Here is a 22,983-nt window from a genome sequence, read left to right on the forward strand (position 1 = left end):
ATAAGAAAGATGGCTTATGCCTATCTCAAGACAAATATGTTAGTGATTTGCTCATTAAGTCTGGAATGGAATTGTCTAAACCATGTGCTACTCCTTGCCTACCTTACAATAGATTGTTGAATGATGATGGGAAGCTTTACAATAATCCAGCATTATATAAAAGCCTTGTGGGAGCACTTCAATACCTCATCTTTACTCGACCTGATATTGCATTCACCATGGCAGTTAAACGAATTCTAAGGTATCTCAAGGCTACTAAAGGCTGTGGACTTCATTATACCACATGAAGATTGGATTTACAAGCATTTAGTGATGTGATTGGGTAGGGGATCCCAATGATAGGAGATCCACTACAGGGCTGGTTGTTTTTCTTGGCTCAAACCCCATCTCATGGTCCTCCAAGAAACAAAATACTATATCTCATTCTTCCAATGAAGCTGAATATCAAGCATTGTCTACAACGGCTGCTGAGATTGATTGGATAAAACAATTGTTACAGGTTCTGCAAGTTCCTATTTCTGGAACACCTACTCTATATTGTGATAATCTCTCAGCCATTGCTCTTACATGTAATCCTGTCTAACATCAGCGAACAAAACATATTGAAATTGATGTCCATTTTGTGAGGAAACGGGTGGCAAAACAAGTGTTGTTGGTTCAATTTGTTTCTTCACTTAAGCAATTTGCTAATATATGAACTAAAAGGAGTAGTCAATCTAAAGGTTATTCTCTTGACATGTGTCATAAGATTAGACAATTAGTTAAGAGTTTGTTATATCTATTAGCTTAGTCTGTAAGCTACCTTAGTTACATATATATACTACAATGCAAATGTACTGTGTTAGTTTGTGAAAAGAGTGTTAGTTTGTGAAAAGATCAATACGAACAAGATTACTTAATTCTCTCTCTCTCTCTCTCTCTCTCTCTCTCTGTCTCTCTCTCTCTCTCTCTCTCTCTCTGTCTGCATTCTCTGCTGCACTCATCTTCTCTACTGCAACAGATCAATCTTGGTTAACACCCTAAATAATGTCTTGCCATTAGTATGTCAATTTGATTATTGCAAATGTGCGTATTTTTCACTTCTCGTTATTTACTTCTTAAGAGATTTATACTTTGGAAAATTATCTTGGTCAAATTACCATGATGATAATGTGGATTATCTTTTGCATAACGGACGAGTGAGAAGACTCCAAGGGCTGCAAGGAATTCAAATATATATGTTCATTATCTAAACCTACCTCGGAAACTACCATAAAGTTCTCACTGAACTTTAGGAAACGTGCTGGATCGGAGGCAAAGGTTGAATGGAAGTTGATGTCTACATTAAAATGTGTGATATTTCCAGGTGGGTAGCTTTGCAATTTGGTTTGCGTGGCTACAGCTTACTAAGATAAGGTTGAACCTTATAAAGCTATGATGGCTAAATGGGATTGGTTGACAGGACAAGCACAGTTGCATGCATTGGTTGAAAGGAAATGAGGATGGTAAAAGCAACCAGATAATGGTCAGGAGGAAGAATTGTAATTGAATTGCATTTCTTTATCAATTGCATGGATGCATCTGCGCATTCAACTCGGGAAAGAGAGTTTTTTGGTTGGAAAAAGGAGCCTCATTCAAGGACTTCCATTAGAAATTAGTCAGCGTGGCTGAGCAATTTAGCTTTTATATATATGAGCATTTTTTCTCACCACCAGAATAATGGTGTATGTTTACCATACACTTAATCTTCTGTCATGTGTCATTTTATCTAATTTTAGTTAACTTTCATATTAATTATTACTTTTTCAATTTTGAAAAATATTAACCAAGATTAAATGAAAAGACACATGATAAATTATTAATTAGGTGTATGATGAGCATGCATACACCATAGTTTATCATGGTAAGCAAAATTCTCTCATTATAAATATGAGATATTCTGCAATATTGGAGAGACTTTTTAACTCAATGCACAAAAATGCCCTATGCAAATTCTCGTTTTACGCAAAACCCTCTCAAACATTTGAGAAAACAATAACTCTCCTAACTTCATCAACACATCTTCAGTTTAGATTAATAGCACTATGTTGACAATCGGCAACATCTTCAGTTTCAATTAACCCAATGTTGTAGAATCAGGCGACGGAAGAGCATCTTCAGTTTGGAGTAATAGCCCTGTTTTGAGTTCAGCCGGTTGTCTATCCAAGTCTCTGTTAGTAAGTAGTCTTCGGTCTTTTTATTGAAAAATGTCTCTCATTAGACTTCTCAGCGAAGTAAGGTGTTTACTAAACCATTCAATGTTCATCATATTGAAAGTTGAACCTTATTTGAACTTCAAAGTGACTAGCAACCTTGTCTTCAAGCTTTAGAACCCAGAGGCCGAGACGAGTCCCGTCCTTAGCCGTGATCGCTCAAATACAAAAGTCAGCAGCACGTTCGACACCAGAACCACGTTCATTTTACTCGTCGATCGAGCTTGGCCAGCGCGTCATGTAGGCTAAGTAGCTTTTAGGGTCAACAATATATAATCAAGTAATTGCATGACAATGCTTAATTGACTTGGATGCCACCATGACTTTCTTTTTGTCAATTCACGTATATAAATACATTTAAAATATGTAAGTTGCGCGTAGCATGCCGTGATTCAAAAAATGTCTTCTACACACACGTGAGCACGTGCATGAAGGCTAGTTAAAAATAAAACACAAAAAAATCACCATTAGGCAAACTCGAACCCAGTTCCTTGGTCAGGGATAATACTCTCAAGAAAATTGTACTTAGAGAACAATTTAGTATATCATTGCACGTTTAAATTTATATATGAATATACAGGTAAAGTAAAATCGTAAATCAGGACCCTGTCGAATTTGGGAGCCTTGTACGGTAGCACCACTTACACACCCTCAGAGCCGGCATTGGGGGGTCGCAGTATATATTGGTAATTTGTGAGGTGTGTAGAGGTTGAAATAGAAACAGCAATGCATGAAAACAACGTATTGGTCCAGGAAAATCATGTTGCAACTTACTATACTAGTTGTGGCTACTATGACTTTGGCGGCCAACCTGATGACGATCAAGATTAATTAAGAATTGAGTTGGTGACCTTATTCTTCCGGCAAATTCAATACACAAATCACCTATGACGTGATATACAAGGCAAGTTGATTATTACGTACTCAGCTATATATATTAAAAAGCAAGAGAAAAATAGAGCAATGATCCTGAACTTTGGCTCAATTAGAGATTTAGTCTATAAACTAAAAATATGTGAGTATTTGTCCTTTAACTTGTTATAATGTGGAGCAATAATCTTTTTAGTTAACTTTGTTAAAACTTCCATCCAAATTAAAGGGTTTTTTTTTTTTTTTTTTGGTCAAATAATAGATTTTGTTAGATTAGATGTTAGATTAGCCATCAACGGGGCTTGAACCCACGCCGTTATGCAAGGGCTCAAAACCTTTCCACCACTATGGTAAAGGGCCACTTGCCAAAATAAAGGGTTTAAAAAGGGCAGAAAAAATGGATAGAAATTCTAACAGAGTTAGCTAGAAGGACTATTGCTCCACGTTATTACAAGTTCAGGGACTAACACTCACACATTTTTAGTTCAGAAATCAAAGCTCAGATTGAGCTAAAGCTGAGGGTTCATTGGTCCAATCTCAAAAGCAAACAATATTGTGTGTTAGAAAAAGGAAAAAAAAAAATCTCATCTTGGTCCATAATTAATTTCTTATATAGAACCAACACAAAAACTATGGCAAAGCAACTATATGGTGTACTAATGTCATCCTAATAATATCATTACCTTCTCTTAAGTTACTTGGTAAACAATACAAATATGGTATGAAAAAAGGGATAAATGTATTATTACTCTAAATTCAAGTTTTTTTTTCCCTAGTCATGTTGGCTACTATACTTACACTTTGCCTACGTATTTTAAATTTGCTATTTCGTATGATTTTCGCTGCGTTCTTAAATAATTTTAACCGCAAATATGTAGGTTCTTTCACTAACTAACTTGGCAATTAGAAAGCAATCATGAAGGCATCATATCTATGTATGTTGCAGTTGGTAAACCACTGTGTGAGCTCTTCCTTGTTGGAGAAAATGAAGACAGAAACTCAAAAGAGTTCTTCAACCTACCCATGGAAGAAAAGAAAAGTTTTGGCAACAACCAGGAGACACTGAAGGTTTTGGACAAGCCTTCGTAGTTTCTGAAAACCTAAAACTCGATTGGTCTGACGTTTTCATCTTGACCACCTTGTTTGGACTAAAATTAAACAGTTGGCCTGTTGAAGGCCCAACGTGTCACTCATGTTTCTGTTGTTGGATATTTAACCTTAACAGGAATGAACAGTGAACGTCCCAAAGGCTTTGAAAACACTTTTGACATGAAAACCTTTTACTTGAGCCTTATATTAGTGAAGCGCGCAATTTACATTGAGCGAAGGGAAATGGGGCCTCTTTCCTTGCGTAATGGTATAAGCTTGCCTGACTAAGACCGACTTGTTGAACAGAGATGAAACTCGACCACAATGATCTAGGACTCCCGCGTGGAAGGGCTCTCGCTCAAAGAATCAAAGGTACGCCGGAAATAACAAGCTGATGACTCCCAAGAGCTCTCGTCGACGCCCTCAAGCTTGGATAGTTTGGGCAGTAGCATAATTTCAGTTACTCTACAAGTATCATTTGCCTTATCCATTAAGTCAACATATATACAAGATTAGAAAACAAAGCCTTATTATTAATTACTATTATCCAACAGCGCATACACATAATTACAGAAGGCACAATTGGAAAGGAAAAAATTGGGATTACACTACCACTCCACCCTCCTCAAATCTAAAGACTCTCACTCCTCTTGAATACCCCCATTAAACCCACTTAAGACAATCCATACTGAACAGCTCCAGTGTTCCGGTGAGCAGCTACAGCTACGGCTGCAGCACCTACAGGACCAAACTGAGATTGCGCCTGCAGTAATTTTGAATCTATCGAGTTTAATTGATCTACTTTGGTGGGTGGTGGGTAGTATGGGTTCGTGTTGACTTCAATGGCCATGCCCGGCAAAGGTTTTGCTGCTAAGTTGCGCTGTTCGGGCTGGGGTTGCAGTTTAGCATGTGATTCATCCCTCCGTATCTCCGCTCCAGCCTTGTCTTGATTGGCAGTATGAGTTCTGAAGAAGCAGTGTGGAGTGACAGACTGAGGAGGAACTGCGTTTCTAGAGAATGTCCTTGGATCATAGGTTTCCTTCACATTTCTGCCATTCTCATATGGAAGAACTGGTCCAACAACTCGCCCAGGTTTTGCTGTAGGGGAAGGAAATATAATTAACACTGGTAAAGCAAAAACAAAAAACAAAACGAATAGATGCACCAATGTAATACTACTAGAGCAAAAGCGAAAACAAAACGGACAGATCTGAACTACCGCCCGCGCCATTGATTATCACATCCCATAGCTAATGCTTGACAAGAAGGCAGTGGATTACCTGTTGGCACCCTCGGCGGCGGCCGTGAAACCTTTGGTGCATTTCCAGAAGCGTCTGTTACTCTAAAACTGCTGGAAGCCTCCTGTGTCTGCCAGTTTTCATATGATAGCAAATTTGGCTGTGCATTAGGGGGGATTGTACTCGAGTGAACAGTGGACCTGAAGACAAGGAATATGATTGGATACGCAAATTCACAATAACATGCATAATCAAAGAAAAACTCTCAAAATCAAAATCTTTACTGATGAAAACATAAGACTAACATTGACCTACAATGAAAGGAACTTGAAAATAACATACCGTGGAAGGGAGACGTGCTTCCTCTCTGGAGGAACAACCGATCCAGTTTTCCCACCATTTTCCTCAAGATAAGCAAACTGCTTTCTGAATTGGCCTATAGCACTGCATTGAACAAATGTTATAAATATATGGAAACAGCAAATTCTATATAACAAGAAAAAATGTAAGAGGATTATAGGATTGATAAGAAGTAAACACTCAACCTTGGATACATAAAACTTGTGCCTTCAGTTCCATTCATGTAGTCCTTAAGTAGCTGAGGATGGTATTCTAGTATTTCCCGGTAAATTAGTTCTCTTATGTCCTCTTTTATAACCCTTCGCCTTTCAAATTCAAATTCCATCTTTGAAATAGGCTGACAAGAGTGTTCTCTCTCAACTTTGGCTAGGCCCTTAAAGTAAGGATCAGCTAGTGCCTATATAAAACAAACAGAAAGAGGTTTTAGTCCCAACTGTGCTAAATGCATTTTGAGGAAACATTCATCTGGTGAAAGCACTCAATTAGACATAACACAAACCTGCTCGGCAGTTGGTCTGTCCTTTGGGTCAAAAGCCAATAGCCTTTGTAATAGGCAGAGTGCTAGAGGATCTGCCTTGGGAAATTTTTGTGTAAATGGCACAGGAGGTTTTCTCCGCATTTCCATCAAGTATTTCCTTGCCTTCTCATTTCTAACCTGAATGCAAAAATAGCCATGGCATTAGTAACTAGGGAAAAACAGCAATACACACGCATGTGTGCTTGAGAGAGAGAGAGAGAGAGAGAGAGAGAGAGGGGGGGGGGGAATAAATGGCACGTACTCCAGAGATGGTCTCTAGCGGAGGTGTTCCAAGGAGATCAGTGATCAAATCTAATTGATGAATGACACTTTTACCAGGAAACAATGGCTTCCCTGTCAATACCTCGGCAAAGATACAGCCAATACTCCATATATCAATTGCAGGTGTGTACTGCAAACAAGATGCAAGCAAAAATAAGATCATGGAACCAGAATTTGAAAGCTCATGAAGCACTTAAATCACTCCAGAGAAACGGACATAACCTGACACAATTACCTGAATGACAGATACAACTTCCAGGAGAATTCAATAGTCCTCCCTGAACAAGAATTATTATAATCTAGCATTACTGCTTACTATAAAGCACTCAGAAGACATTCCAGACAGAAATAAAAGCATGATTTCACCTATGTCAAACCAAGTAAATTTAAAACAAGTAGAAATTCCACAGGAGACTGTCCTAAGAGAAAAGTCAATAACAAACCATACAACATCATAACAGAACCAGTTTTACAGTCGAAAGAAAATGGAGAATGATCTAACTATATTGCCATTGGCTCTGAAATCTGAATATAAGTCATTGATGGTAGAAAATCCATACCTTGGAAAAGAATGACCCACATAGTTCTGGAGCTCTATACCACCGTGTTGCCACATAGTCCTATAAGTGCATCAAAAGAAGCAACATAGATGACATTAATTGATAAGCAGGTTTGAAACGTATAAAATTCTTTTGAAGGAAATTAGAAGCTTGAAAATTACTTACTGTCCAAAATATTGTTGTTGGAGTATCATTAAAAGCAACTCTTGCTAGTCCGAAATCACAAACTTTAAGCTTGCAATTTGCATTTGCCAGTATATTTTTTGGCTTAAGATCTCTATGATACACATTGGCTGCAACCAAAAACACTTATACTTATCATGAAATTCCCCCTTGGCTTTCCATAAATAACAAAAAAACTTAAAATAGAATATATCTACCATTCAAGAATTAATACAACTATGGATACATTCCGTACTTAAACACATTGTTTATGAAATTTAACAATGTATGGAAAAAACAAATAAAGGACAATGAGCATAAATGAGAAAAACAGGAGAGTCACCTGTATGCATATATTTCAATGCACGTAGCATCTGGTAAAGAAAGAATTGATGGTGTTCGCAGGTCAAGTCATCATTAGCCTTGATAACTTGGTGAAGATCAGACTCCATGAGCTCAAAAACAACATAAATATCTTTGAACTCCCTCTTTGAAGGTGGCAACATGATGCGCTTAATTTCGACAATATCAGGATGTCTTAAAAGTCTAAGCAACTTAACTTCACGCAAGATCCTAATAGCATCGGAGATGTGCTCAAAGATACCATGTATTTTCTTTATCGCAACTTTCTCCCCAGTATGTGTGTCAATAGCTGCACAAACAACCCCATAACTTCCTTTCCCTATGACTTCAAGAATCTTATATCTATTAGCTTCACCATATTCCGTGAAAAAGTCCATCTCTTTCAGCTCCTGAAAATAGCAAGAATAGATTTATAAAAACATGAACGTGCATATATAAATTCCAAAAATCAAACAAATTGCAACTTCCTTTTTACAACAAAATACAATGTCATAACATAAGTTTTATGATCAACTAGGTGGTAAGCAGAAAAATCCAGCAAATTTTCATGAACTGAAAGAAACAGCTTACGATCGGTCACAAAGCACCAATGATTTCATAACAAATGCTTCTTCCTAAGGTCAAGGTTTCCTTAACATATCTCAGTTTGTTAAAGTTATGTTAAAGAGTTACCAAGAGACCCTTTTTGTTTACATAGGAACCGAGGTATACATTGCAATAACTACAAACTCAAATGGCCCTCAAAGAAAGTAATAGAACAGGAGAATAGAATCAGGTGCCAGAAGAAAAGGGAGCAAATTAAAACAGTATGCTATGGTGGAGTATCTAACAGTTGTAAAAGGGACTAGATTCCTTGCTTTGAGTGCAATTCCACCACAAAGAAACAGAAAACAAAAAATAAAACACAATCTGTACCAACACCACATAAAAAAGAATATTCAAAACACATTCAGTAATTAAACTATTCTGCTTATTGGAGTGACCAAAACAAAATAAATAGCACCAATAGTAATAATTACTACAAAAACAGTAGCATCAACAAAACAACCCAAGAGAAAAAGCAATTGAACAGTTCACCAAAGAAACTGGAAACTGGAAAAAGAATGCCACCCAAAAACCAAATTGGGTTTATTACTAACCTTATAAATATGGATAATATGACGACAATTTTACATAACCCATAGAAAAATGTTAAAGAAAATCATAAACCCATTAAATTTTGAATGATATCTTCCAAATTCTGGAAAACATTCTCTAAGCAACCAAATCGATGATGATAACCACAACCCAGTTCTTCAAAAACTCCAAAATAAAAAATACAGAGAGATAACGAAAGATACCTTTTTTTGGTGATCAGGACGCATCATCTTCTTCTTGCTCTTCTAGTAATCGAACAAAATTCGAACTCCAAAAGAAAACGACTACTGATAAAGCTATAAATACAAAATCTTTGCACCAGGAAGAACAAGAAGAAGAAAATTAAACTATCCACATTTGCCCCAGTCCGAACGACGAGCCCAAAGTCCGTTCTAGCACAAACGCATACACCACCAACCTCTTCTCTTATCCAAATCCACACCCTCCCCTCAATTTCCCAATTTCCACAGATCCAGCAATCCCAAAACCCACCCCAAATTCAGAAAGGAAACCCTAGAAACTTTGGAAAAATCCAATTTCCAAACCCCCCAAGGATTGCTCGAAATTTGAAATTGGAAACCCTAGGCTCTCTTTGGGAACGAGAGATCCCGTAGGGCGGCGGTGGCGGCGTCGGATCGGAGAGAAGCGGAAGGGAATTCAAAGAAAAGGAAGAGAGAAGGAGAGAGGGAGGGAGAGAGAGAGAGAAAGAGAGATCGTCTTCGTCGTCGTCTTTTTTTTTATTTAATTGATAATTTTGATTTGTTCGATTTATCCACCACAACGGACTTTTTTTTATATTTTTAAATTTTGTCCGTCCAATACCGTTAGTGTATACTGCTGGCGCACGCGTCACTGGCCGTATTCGTAATTCTTTCAGATACTCTGCCTCTTTCGGTCATTTAACCATGGAGAACAATAAATTCCATCATATCCAGTTTGAATCCACTAAACTATATTTTACACGTGTTCAAATTTATTACGAGTTAGTAAGTTAATATTACCCTAAATATTCCCTTTTTTTCCCTTTTTTTTTTTTTTTTTTGTTTTTTACTAAAAAGTGAGACAACTTGTGGCAAATCATAATAATCCATTCCTTATAAGGGGCCAGGAAAACTCATAAAAGCATTTCAACATTCCCTAAATATTGGTTTAAAGAACCATTCTTTAAAAGAAAGAAAAAAAAAATTAAAATTGACAATATTCAGTCATTTTAATAGATAAACACAATATTTTCTATATATAGTTAGTTCTTATTTTGAAGATTTTTTATAGCAGTGATCTTTTATTACAATAAAAAGTTGAAAAATAAATTTATAATAAACTCATCATTCACAATATTCAAATATAAAATCTTTTAATTACAAGTGAGAAAAAGTATCACATTATCAATAATATCAAAGTGAAGAAAAAATGAATGGCTATAGCTATCTCGATCATCGAAGTTGTTTTTAGAAGAAAAAAAAAAGCTCGACATTAAATTAATTAATTGATTTTTATCACGATTTTCTTTTATTTTATTTAACTTGAGTTATTGTTTACCAAGTAACTTAAGAGAAGGTAATGATATTATTAGGATGACATTAGTACGCTATATAAGAAATTAATTATGGACCAAGAGGAGATTTTTTTTTTCTAACACACAATATTGTTTGCTTTTAAAATAATTGGAATAATAGACCCTCAACTTTAGCTTAATTGGAGCTTTGGTTTCTGAACTAAAAATTCGTGAGTGTTGATCCCTGAGGTCCTTTTAGCCAACTCTATTAGAATTTCTATCCATTTTTTTGCGTTTTTTAAACCCTTTAATTTGGATGGATGTTTTAACAAAGTTATTAGCTAAAAAGATTATTACTCCACATTATAACAAGTTTAAAGACAAATACTAACAGATTTTTAGTTCAGTGACTAAAGTTCCAATTGAACCAAAGTTTAGAATCATTGCTCAAAATTTATCTTGCTGTTTATAATACATGTAGCTGAGTACGTACTAATCAACTTGCCTTGTATATCAAGTCATAGGTGATTTGTGTATTGAAGTTGCCGGAAGAATAAGGTCACCAACTCAAATCTTAATTAATCTTGATCGTCATCAAGTTGGCCGCCAAAGTCATAGTAGCCACAACTAGTATAGTAAGCTGCAACATGATTTTCCTTGACCAATACGTTGTTTTCATGCGTTGCTGTTTCTGTTTCAACCTCTACACACCTCACAAATTACCAATGTATACTGCCACACACACACACACACTCTCTCTCTCTCTCTCTCTCTCTCTCTGATCCACTCGAGGAAGCAGATCGTCTCTCTCTCTCTTTCTGATCCACTCGAGGAAGCAGATCGTCAATTTCTTGGAGGTTGGCGTAGTGATGATCGTCTTGGTCATATATATACGGACATACGTACACATTCATGCACAAAACTACAACCAACGTCGACATACTTTCTATATGCACGCACTAGGGCTGACGAAGGAGAACTAAACACTCAATGGGAAAGTTTCTTGCCCATCAAATATATGTCAAATACAAGCATTGGTTACAAACATCAACCGAGCGAGGGTTTATGCAAACACACAACTATTACAATTTGAAGCTCATATTACACAATAGACTGACTTGTGTATATCAACTCACTCGGGGAGAAATTAGAAAATTAGTTTACTGGGGCACAACTAATTAAGTAGCAGCATACGCGCGCACAGCTCTATCTACCCAATAATAGTGCACATCGTCAAAATTGTTTTCTGGTCTTTTCGGTGAGGCACTTTGCTAAGCACTTGACCGATATATCATTTGTGTGCTTAGCGTACATTCCCACCCTTTAGTACTACTCTTTCATTTTTTTTCTTTAGGTTAGTATTTTTTTTTTTCTAGTGCAACGATACATTTTACACTAAAGGGAAGTGAGAGTTCGGCTAAACCATACAATGGGCAAGCTAATTTGATATCAAATTCGTTATCCACAAGATTCGAACTTAAGACCTCTCACTTACAAATGAAGAGGAATACCACCAGACCATATTACTAAATGCTAAGTCAGTATTGTTATGATGAATAAAACAATATGTATAGAGTCGGGAGTCATAATTTATAAGACGATTGGTAGGAGGAGAGTTAATAAAATGACCAACTTTGAATTTTCTTTCAATGATGGTGTCCTGAAGTGCCATAACCAACTTTGATATCCGCTTTCCAATGGTCTTGAACGAGGATTAAGTGATAGAGTTAAAATAAAGAAATGTCAATGTTATTTAGTTTTGGTTTTTTAGTCAAAATGGTCTCTGAGATTTGCATAATACATCATTTTGGTCCTTGAGATTGAAAATCAATAGAAATGGCCCCTGAGATTGTCCACCATCCATTATTTTGGTCATTCCGTTAAAAACTCGTTAATGTCCCAGAGCTCTTGGCCAAAAGTTTGGGCAATTTTCAAAGCTTCGTAACTCAATAGTTTCTTAACCAAATTCGACCCATAATATATCAAAATGAAGATCGAAAAGTGTAGAACAATATTATACCTATTTGGAAGCCCAATGGTTGCCGGAGATGGCCGGAAAATAGCCTGAAATGTGACTGGTCCGTAGAAAAACTAGAAAACTAGCCAGAAACTGGGTAAACTTACGTTCGTAACTTCTTCAATACTCAACGAAATCAAGTGATTCAAAAACAAAAATCATACTTCTCGACAAGACGAAGATAATGGTACCTTTCTTGATGGCTAAATCTTCGTGGTTTGACCGAAAAACGGCTCGAAAGTGGTTGTCTTGGTCTCGAATTAGCCACTTTTGAGCCGTTTTTCGGCCAAACTACATCGAATTAGCCGTCAAGAAGGACAATTCTCTTTGTCTCGTTGAGAAGTATGATTTTCGTTTTTGAATTACTTGATTTCGTTGAGTATTGAAGAAGTTATGAACGTTTAAAGTTTACCCAGTTTCAGGTGAGTTTTCCAGTTTTTTCCCTACCAATCACCTTTCAGGCTATTTTCCGGTCATCTCCAGCAACCATTGGACTGCTAAATAAGTATAATCTTATGCTACACTTTCCGATCTTCATTTTGATATATTACAGGTCAAATTGGGTTTAGAAACGATTGAGTTACGAAACTTTGAAAATTGCTCAAACTTTCGGCCAAGATCTCTGAGACACTAAACGGAGTTTTTAACGGAATGACCAAAATAATGGATGATAGATCTCAGAGACCATTTCTATTGATTTTCAATCTCAATGACTAAAGTGATGTGTTATGCAAATCTCAAAGACTATTTTGATTTAAAAGCCTTTAGTTTTTTATGATACTTTTGTCGAATTACTGAAAACTAAAGTAAACTCACTCACTCACTAGAAGCCAAGAAGTATTCTAGCAAATCATAGAAAGTCTTTGAAACGTTTGTGGTCAGATAGCTCCGACAGCCGAGAGGGCACTGAAACCTCACAACAAGAACAAGCATAGCTGCACAACACATACTGTCAACCCAAGAGCTCAAAACATTTCTGATGCCTAACAAACAAAGAAACAAAAAAAATGAAAAATAGAGAGAGTAAAATGCTGTGTGTATGCTCATTGATCTTGACCCTCTTGATCAAATCACCGAACGTCCATCTAGGGGAAAATATCCGGCACAAACGCTTTCACAAAGCAAACAGCAACGAAAAGAATAATTTCCCTCTTTTTTTTTTTTTTTTTTTTTTTTTTTTTTTTAATTATAATTGTACAATTGTACTTTTCATAATGTCATTTCATCTTTTTCTGCTTAATTTTAGATCAAGAAAATCTTCACCAATCAATTCAACATCTTTGTGACGTCCTCGGAAATCCTTCAATTATATCTATTCATCGTATATTGTGCGATCAATTTTTATCAGTTACTGTTTATATTCAATTTTAAATAAAAAATTTATAATAATTTCGACCGCACGATGTATAATGAACAAATGTAATTGAATGATCTTTGGGATCCTTACAAACAGAATCCAAAGAGGATCCTCTTGCATTTTTGAGAACCTCTCAACCAATAAACACTTAAGTTTTAGTCAATCTTTTGTACAAATTAAACAACAGCTCACATATACTTAGACGCCTTTTATTTAACAGTAACAGTAGAGAGACTAATTATTTAGATCAAATTTTATAAACCATATAACGTATGATCGAATTATTCTTTAAATATTAATTAATGTGTTTATTTTATATTTATGACACACAACATTTTTTGCCAATTTAATCTAAAGGAAAATGCTACGGAGACCAAAATTTGAAACCAAATTTGCAAACCAAATAATGTTAATCAATAATAAATAAGCACGTTAATCAATATTAAGTAATAATCCAATCATCAACAACCACATCATGCGATTTACAAAATTTAGTCTCTCTAATATTGCTCTAATCTAAAATGTTGATTTACCTAGAATTGTTCCTAAATTCATCATATATTTTCGGTTCATGATATGTCATTGGTCAACTAAAAACTTTGCCTTTTGCTGCCTTGTGACCCTCTACCGTCTTAAAGCAAATCAATCAGGCTCTTTAGGCCCTCTAGTCACTACTCCATTAATCCATTAATCCATTAATCCATCTCCTCTGAAGTATCACTACAGCAGCTAGCTATAATCTATACAATGCAAAACATCCTGTACCAGTAGGCATCTATAGGTGGGGAAAATCTTTGATGAGAACGGAATATCCTCGTGTGAGTGTCTCACTCAAAGCGCGATTGCTTTATCTCACTTGCATAATATAATCTCAGCTTTTTTTCCCTTGCCCCCTCCAACCAATTCTTCTCATTTTTTACGTAATTGCTTTAAAACATACGTGATACATGCAAAACTTGCAAATACGTATACCTACAAATTTAACATAAGAAAATAGTACCATATGATATTGATGGTCCTGTAATTATTTTCTTCAAAATTTACATCAAAGTACCAACAGTTGTAATTTGAAACTCATAGGATAAGTGTTCTGAATAGGTGGCTGAAGTGATTTTTTTATTTTTTTTTATTTTTTTTTTGTGCTTTAATTTGTCATTTTCCCACTACTTCAGAAAACTTTACGATGAATGGCAATCTTGATAGCCTATCTCACAACTCAACGTGGGAAAGGAATCGACATCTTTACATTGAGTTGAAAGACGCACAGTATTACTTGACTTTTGAATGAAATCTACAGTGCATTTTTAATCATTAATTTTTATGCATTTTGGAGCAGCTAGCTATGCAAATTAAGGAAGAATATATGATGAAGGAAATAAAAGAGTATGGGCGGGCACTTCTTCGATCGTAAGATGAAGCCGCCCTTTATGCTCAGGAATTGATAGAATTACTGATAGGATTTGCTCCTGAATGTACTTCGTGCAACGCTTTCCTTTTGACATGATGATTTCCTTCGACAGATGATGAATAGTACAGCTGCTGATGACATGAAATACATCAAGAAATGCGTGTGCGAAAGAGAAGAGAAACATAATCCTAGTTTATATGCTGTATGATCGGTCAGTAGTTACCTTGTCCCAAAAATTACTTGATGCTCCTCTTAATTTCTTAGTCTCGGTCTCCATATCTGAACAAACACACGTTCATGTCAAGTAGTACTCATCAGAATGTATATTTTGTGTATGTGGGCGCGCGTGAGAGAGAGAGAGAGAGAGAGAGAGAGAGAGAGAGGAGAGAGAGAGAGAGAGAGAGAGAGAGAGACCTTGTAGTTTTCTTGTGGCCAAACTAGAGTGAGCAAACAGATCATGGGAGACTAGAAGGATTAGAAGAAAAAACAAGTAAAAGTTCATAGTGTTTCATTAATAAGTGAAAAATAAGGATAGAATAATGGTGATCAACGATAAGAAGAGAGAGAGAGAGAGAGAGAGAGAGAGAGAGAGAGAGAGAGAGAGGGTCCAATGCAATGCGTAGGGAGATGATCAGTTCAGAAAGTTTTATATAGACGAGAAAAGATAGTAGTACGACTATCAAAAGTGCATGCACACGCATGTATGCATATGAACCTCATCCTTATATATCGCAGGAGAACTACTTATGTAGTAAGGGTACACTACCATGTGACCTCTCGTGCCAATGAAACAATGGCATATGAACTAAAACTTACACATATTTTTACTTGGCCCAAGACGTCACTGTGACAATGTATATGTGACATATAAGTCCTCCCATTGCAAGCTTCATTCAGGATCGATTCAAGTTTGATTGGTTGTTTCAGCTTTTGGTCCGGAATGTGAGTAGAGACGAAAAGAGGACGACTAGACGAACTTGTCGCATTTGGAAAATTATGCATGTAACAAGGACAATGCGGCTGTGACCAAATGAAATAGGTGACACTTGACAAGAAGTGATAAGTTTGGAACACCACCAACATAGTGTCTAAATTGCACGCAAGTGTCTAGTGGTTTTGTTTGTAAATGCCTTCAGCTAATCGTGTTTCTATCTGGACAGGATTCACAAACAAACGCAACAAAAGGAAGCCAGAAATAGCCAATCAAAAGCGTGGCACACATTCAAGAACTAGGTGTTACTCTCTCACATGCTCATAGAAAGGTAAAGAAACAATCGATGGAGGAGAAATTACATCAACCAGCAACAAATCATGCATCCATAATCTTCCCACACGCAAGAAGTCACAATCAAGATCAAAATGGAGCTCCGGAAATCACACGAAACACAATTTAAAGTTGAGAATCCACAAAACACAGATATGTTAATAGATATGCTTCTCGAATATGACATCGATTTGAAAACAGCAATTCTTTGTTCTATGTTCTTCCTTATGATGGTCGGCCAATACTGTATTTAACATAGATAAAGGCATAGGACGTAACAACTAATTCGAATATATCCCTTTCAATCTATAGACCAATTCAAAGATCTGCCCTTCCTGGATATCTAGGGAAAGGAATCACATCTCTAATGTTGTCAATCCCGGTAGCAAACAGAACCATTCGTTCGAATCCTAAACCAAAACCACAATGTTTGACAGTCCCAAAGCGCCGCAAGTCAAGGTACCACTCATATGGCTCAACAGGCAGACCCATCTCCTCAATCCTGCAGTAACAGATTCATCACGCAATACATACATTTGTCAGTTATTCAAACATTACATAAAACTATCCACTCCCAAGTATGGGGAAAAAATTGTGCAGGAGATGACTCCACTGGAAATAATAAAAAAATAATAACGGCAGATAAAATCACTAAAACAGAATAATACCTGCTGATAATAACATCGTAACGCTCTTCCCTTTGGCTTCCCCCAATCAACTCTCCCACCTGAAATATAAGAAAACCATATATGATAAGTGAAAGACACAATGCTGAAGTATACAATAGAGCAGTGAACTCAATGATACAAAGTTCAGAGTATAATACCCACCTTTGGTACCAGGACATCCATAGCAGCCACTGTTTTCAAATCATCGTTGAGCCTCATGTAGAATGCTTTGATACCTTTAGGATAGTTGTAAACGATAACAGGCTTTTGAAATAATACCTCCGTCAGGTATCTGCAAAAATCAGGACGAACTGGTAAGCTCAATTTAATTAGTAACCATAATAAGACAAACCAGTGGAATAATCCTAAGGGACTACCTTTCGTGCTCAGATGCCAAATCAATCCCCCACTCTACATGGTTCTCAAACTTCTTACCCTTTTTCATAGCATCAATTAGCAGATCCACTGCTTCTGTATAACTAATCCGTTTAAAGGGTGTTTTAGCAACCATTGCTAGACGATCAATGCAAGTTTTATCAATTTTGTCAGCCATAAATTCCATGTCTTCCCTGCATTCATCAAGTAACCACTGACACAGAAATTTCACATATGCCTCTGCACAGTTCATATCATCCTACATGAATACACAAACTGTAAGACATCTGCACAACAATAGGATTCAAAAATAATAAAAATCATGAACTGAAAGTTAAGAGGCTGCTCCTATGTTCCCGCAGAAAACAAACCATTCTCTTCATCTTATAAGGCATTCAAAAATGAGAGAGAGAATTGAATTCACACAACCATCTAAACAATGAACTTTGAAAATAAAGGACCCTTAACAATACTTCAAACTAAGGATACTAGAAAGCAGATGTGAATTCTAATAGAGAGAATCCTAAGAGAAGGCCAGATAGTTGTTTTCTTGGACCACTGTAAAGATACATATTGTAGCGAAGTGAACCTAATGCTAAGGATTTTGATATTAAAATTATTGCATATAAAAAGCATTTCGACATGAAAGTTGCCATCATCTTGCAGATAATTCATCACTAGCAATAGTGACCAGTGAGTATGAGGGGCCTTCAACAATACTTCAAAATTCAAATGAAGACAGAAGAAACAAATGGGAATTAAACCAGAACAACAATGAAAAGAGGGCCCATGTAAACCCTTTATTGGAAGCCTGTTAAGAGAGACTGCTGAAAGGTGGATCAGAGACCAGGATTTTTCATATAAACATGTTATTAAGTGGAAGTGACCGAATCATAACACAAGGACATAACATAGAGGGCATATATACAACCTAACATTAAAGTACAAAATGCATATTTGACCACAAGACAGCTTCACATACCTCAAGTTCTGCAAATGCAATTTCTGGCTCCACCATCCAAAACTCTGCCAAATGCCTTGAAGTATGGGAGTTCTCAGCTCGAAAAGTAGGCCCAAATGTATAGACACTACTAAGAGCACATGCATAAGATTCGACTTGTAATTGGCCAGAAACAGTCAAAAAGGCTTGACGGGCGAAGAAATCTTGGGTATAATCAATCTTCCCATCCTTTCGAGGGATACCAGGTTGAAGCTTAGATCGCTCCTCTAGCTTGAAGACATTATCCTTTGCCTTTTTAAGCTCAGCCACAGCAGCATTAATATCCTGCTTACTTGCTTTAGCAGATTTCAGCTGAGCAACATCATCTCCTCTCTCCTTGACATTAAGCCTGGCAGCCTCTATGTCTGCTTCTGATGGAGGAGGGTTCTCAATCAGATCCTTTTCCAACTTTTCAGCTCCACTAATCAAGGTTGTGACTTGAAACATCTCACCAGCACCCTCACAGTCACTGGTGGTGATAATTGGAGTTTGCACATAAAGAAATCCATGCTTATGGAAAAATGAGTGGGTTGCAAATGCCAAGGCATCTCTGATTCGAGTAACTGCAGAGATCTGAAAGCAGATTCACAATAATCTAACATTCATTTTTAAAAGTATAAGATGCTCTACAAGCAAGACGGAGGCTAAGAGTTAACACATTATCATCAACAATGACTGCCCTTTAACATCTCTCCATAAAAAACCAAAGTCATGTTCAATCAACCTTCTTTTTAAAAGGGGAAAAAAACAAAAGGGCTCCACTAATTTCATACTCCATTATGATTTTCTATACGAAACAGAGTTTTATTAATAAAAAATTAATAAGAGCAGACAAGCTATCCAAAATCAGCAGTACATCAGTAAGCAGTAAGCTAAAATGGAAAACAATTCACTTTCTAACACAAGTCGAAAACCAAAACATTAATTAGGCTCCTAAGAAATAGCTGCTTCCCAATCTAAACAAAAAAGTAATGACTTATAATGTGAAAACAATTGAAGCACAAACAGAAGGCCAATCTCACTTCATCCATTTACACATACATCCCCTCCCATTGTGATTCTCAAAAAATTCTTCTTTTCCTTTCCAACCAAATAAGGTAAAACACCATAAAATAGCAGAAAAAACTCAATGTCATCAAATTTTTTGCTTCTTCCAGCAACTGCATTATGCCTTCTAAGACAAGAAGGGAAAAAACATGCAGCTGGAATTAGCCGTAGCATAATCGTTCTTTTGAGTAACTACTACTATTCTTCATTTTTTTTTACATAAAACAAGGTGATAACTACTATATACCCATTAGTGAAAAAATTCAAAATCTTTTCCTTTCCACCACTTATACCACAGAATACTCATGGATAAGTACATGATAATCAAGTTTCTAATCAAACAGAACCAACTAAAATTATACTGTATATGTATAGTCACTATAGTGCATTAATCAGATTGATAAACAAAATTAGAAAAAGTGGACAGATCAAACATACCCAAGGGTAAAAGCAAAAATCTAAATGTTTACAGGCACTTAGTATATCTGTGTGTATGCGTTTATGAGATTAAGCGTGTTTCAAATTAATGCAAACAACTTACAGTGTTGGTTCTGGAACGCATATGAAGATGGTCCCTCAAAAACTCAAGGGTGAGCCTGGTCTTGGGCAACGGGTATTTAGCTGGGTCAACCAGACCCACATGGACCACCTTCTCAACATCAAGCTCCACCTTCTGCTTTTTCCCATCAGGGGGAAGCTTAAGCACACCATCCACAGACAGGCAAGTACCAGTCTGTACAAGCTGCCCAAGCTCATACTTGTCAGCTTTTACAATCACCTGAAGGTTGCCTGCGCATGACCCGTCATTCAGCTCCAGGAATGCAAATGCATCCTTGTCTGCCTTCCGACCAGTCTTCACCCACCCACCTATCCGGACCGTCTGCCCGGCCAACCCAGACCCTCCATCAGGTCGCGAAATAATGGAACGGATGAGAACTCTGTCGGAAAACTCTGCTTTTAGAACAGAGGGAGCGTTGCTTAAGGTTACTTTCGCAAGCTGGGCGCTTGAAGGCATGGAATCGTCAGCCATTAGGAGTTGGAATTCAAACTCCCGCCAAAGCAAATAGCTTGAGACGGCAGCTGAGTATTGTTACCCAAACAACTGTCTGTAACAGGCAAAAGACAACTGATTATTACAATTCAATCTGCAAAATCAAGTATCCGCGTGTGTTTTCGAAAGCATCCAGAAAAATAAAATAAAAGAACAACGGAAAAAGGAATGAAGCTAAACATACATATAAAGCTTCATCCAAATTTATCACACACATACGCAAAACCTCCATGGACGAAGCATCAAATTCAACCAGCCAAACCAAAACAATAAATTGTTAAAATTTCTAAACTTTACTAATTATCTAATATGCCCATCACACGCACAACCGAAAACATCAATAAAATTTACACTAAACATCAACGAAATTACCCCTAATCCCGTTTCTTCCACACCAATTTCTATAATTTCCAAGTACACAAACAATGTAAGGGACGACATTTAAGCTAAAACTGTAAATCCAAATTTCAGACTCCACATTTCTGATACCAAATTGTTAGAAGGAAATCTAGTTACCTGACACGGAAGTGAAGGCTTTTTTTCGTTTCAGTGCAAGACCTTAATCGTGATATTTCGATTTCGAAGTCCCCGTCTCGGTTTCTTGAAACCCTAGTTGTGAAGACTTGGGGCCTCGGTCGCTCACTGCCGCCGCCCAAGAGAAGGAAGGAAGGGTTGTAGGGCGAAAAGAATGAAACGCCCCAAGATATAGGAAAGACTATTCCTCGGACTGACCGAAATGGCAAGAAATCTTTACACTGTTTAAAATATCGGTAAAGAAATTATTATTACCAGTCCAAAAATCTCATGCTACATTCTAAACATCTTATAATAAGAAAGAAAAATACACGAATGTATAATAAGATTTTTGAAATGCCAATAACACTTCTCTACTAGTATCATGAAAATATGATTATGTAAATTTTTAGAAATATTGCTAAATATGATTTCGGTGGAAATGATGGAAATTTAGAATGAAATGATGAAAATATTGTCTATTGTGAGACTAAGCTCACACCCTCCTTTTAATGTAAAAAATATTGTTTGTTAAAAAAAAAAAAAATTTTGAACGAAATATAAAAGTTTCTCTAATATTTAACATATATGAAAGTATCGATGTTAAATGTCAATTTTAGCCAAGCTTGTAAGTTTCTTCATCACTTTTCATATCTTTCTTTGATTTTTTAATATTTTATCGAAAAATTTTAAACCCTAAATTTTACCCACAAAAAGGCAAAAAATAGAATTTTTTTTTCTTTTCCTTTTCTGCTTTCAACTTTTTTTATCTTTCCAAATTTTCTGCTTTCAACTCTAAATGTTACGTTTTGTTTTTCATTATTTACCTTGAAGGGCAAAAAAACTAGGGTTTGATCAAACAAAATTCTTATTAGAGGGGCGAATCGGATTTTGATTCAAATGTGATCCAAATTTGATGTAATTAATAGGATATGAATTGTAACTTTTAATACGATAATTTGAATACAATCCGTATTTGAAGGTTTGACAATGGATGGAGTATTGGTAACGGTTAATCTAATACAATGATAAACTCAACCAGAATAATATATTACATACTTTGCTTTTTTCTTTTTGATTATAAGATGTATTCTATGAGCTTGTGTGGGAATGCTTTTAAAATGGTTTAAACACTTTTGACGAAGATATTTTTGGAATCAATCTTTAGTAAAAATGCAAGTAAATCCTGAAAAAACACTTAAAAGTGCTTTTTGAAAAAAACACGTAACTGATGTTTCTTACAGAAGCACTTCAAATGCTTTTAGAATCCAAAGAAAGCGCTTTCAGCGATTTTAAAAACACTTCCAAACAAGTCATATATTAATGACAAACTAATTTCCTTCCCATACAACTTCAGTATCATATGAAAGTAGCGTCGTATTTTTAACCCTTAGGTTAACCGGTGCGCCAAACCAGAGTCAATAACCTCAAAGAATACATCTGTGAGAGTTTTAACTCGGAATGAGAGTTCCAAATTTTTACTCCCTCTCCACTAGACCCCTTTTGAGGTTTATAACATATTATTTTATTTTATTATGCATTCAAAATATAACGGCGATGCAGCATCAATCCAATAATTAAAATTATAAATGAATTCAAATATGAAACAAGATGGATCCAATTTATTTTTAGGGCTAAAAAATCACTATCAGTTGACAAAACATAAAGTATAAGTGTTAGAAAAATAAAATAAATGTTGGCAGTGCTAAATACCCACCCCACCATATCTGGATGCTCTGAATTTGCTCATATTCGGTTCCTATAACAACTGGCTTCCGGAGAGAATGTATTCCTCCAGAGGAGCATCGCGTAGACTGCGAGTGCTATAGGGCGATTCCATAACGAATACTAAACCGAGGAATCCTTAAAAATGCGGGATGTAAGAGCGAGAGAATGAGCGAGTGAATGCACTCTCATGTCATCACTGATGCCCCCATTTTTCATCCCGCATTAGAATTCCTCGGACTAAGGTATGATTT

At 36.3% G+C, this 22,983-nt stretch overlaps 2 protein-coding genes and 1 long non-coding RNA gene across 3 annotated transcripts; all 3 read right to left on the reverse strand.

The window, feature by feature from the left end:
* Positions 1-4,702: 4,702 nt before the first annotated feature.
* LOC137741766 (mitogen-activated protein kinase 19) lies at positions 4,703-9,591 on the reverse strand. Its single transcript, XM_068481486.2, has 10 exons — positions 9,013-9,591; positions 7,653-8,061; positions 7,313-7,440; positions 7,148-7,207; positions 6,568-6,717; positions 6,288-6,443; positions 5,974-6,185; positions 5,771-5,872; positions 5,471-5,628; positions 4,703-5,288 (listed from the first exon to the last, which is right to left on the reverse strand). Exons 1-10 carry the CDS (start codon positions 9,037-9,039, stop codon positions 4,864-4,866), a joined length of 1,827 nt encoding a protein of 608 aa, XP_068337587.1. The 5' UTR covers positions 9,040-9,591; the 3' UTR covers positions 4,703-4,863.
* Positions 9,592-15,083: 5,492 nt separating this feature from the next.
* LOC148693262 (uncharacterized) lies at positions 15,084-15,641 on the reverse strand. Its single transcript, XR_015953307.1, has 3 exons — positions 15,501-15,641; positions 15,310-15,365; positions 15,084-15,214 (listed from the first exon to the last, which is right to left on the reverse strand). It is a non-coding gene; the product is annotated as an uncharacterized LOC148693262 (long non-coding RNA).
* Positions 15,642-16,460: 819 nt separating this feature from the next.
* On the reverse strand, positions 16,461-21,316 carry LOC137741923 (asparagine--tRNA ligase, cytoplasmic 1). The gene is made up of 7 exons (XM_068481621.2): positions 21,008-21,316; positions 19,982-20,546; positions 18,376-18,966; positions 17,396-17,652; positions 17,181-17,310; positions 17,019-17,077; positions 16,461-16,852 (listed from the first exon to the last, which is right to left on the reverse strand). The coding sequence occupies exons 2-7, from the start codon at positions 20,468-20,470 to the stop codon at positions 16,669-16,671; spliced, it is 1,710 nt and encodes a 569-aa protein (XP_068337722.1). The 5' UTR covers positions 20,471-20,546; positions 21,008-21,316; the 3' UTR covers positions 16,461-16,668.
* Between the last annotated feature and the right edge of the window lie 1,667 nt (positions 21,317-22,983).

Source organism: Pyrus communis, chromosome 11 (genome assembly GCF_041283825.1).
Source record: "Pyrus communis isolate YQ-2024b chromosome 11, ASM4128382v1, whole genome shotgun sequence".
Taxonomy (NCBI): domain Eukaryota; kingdom Viridiplantae; phylum Streptophyta; class Magnoliopsida; order Rosales; family Rosaceae; genus Pyrus; species Pyrus communis.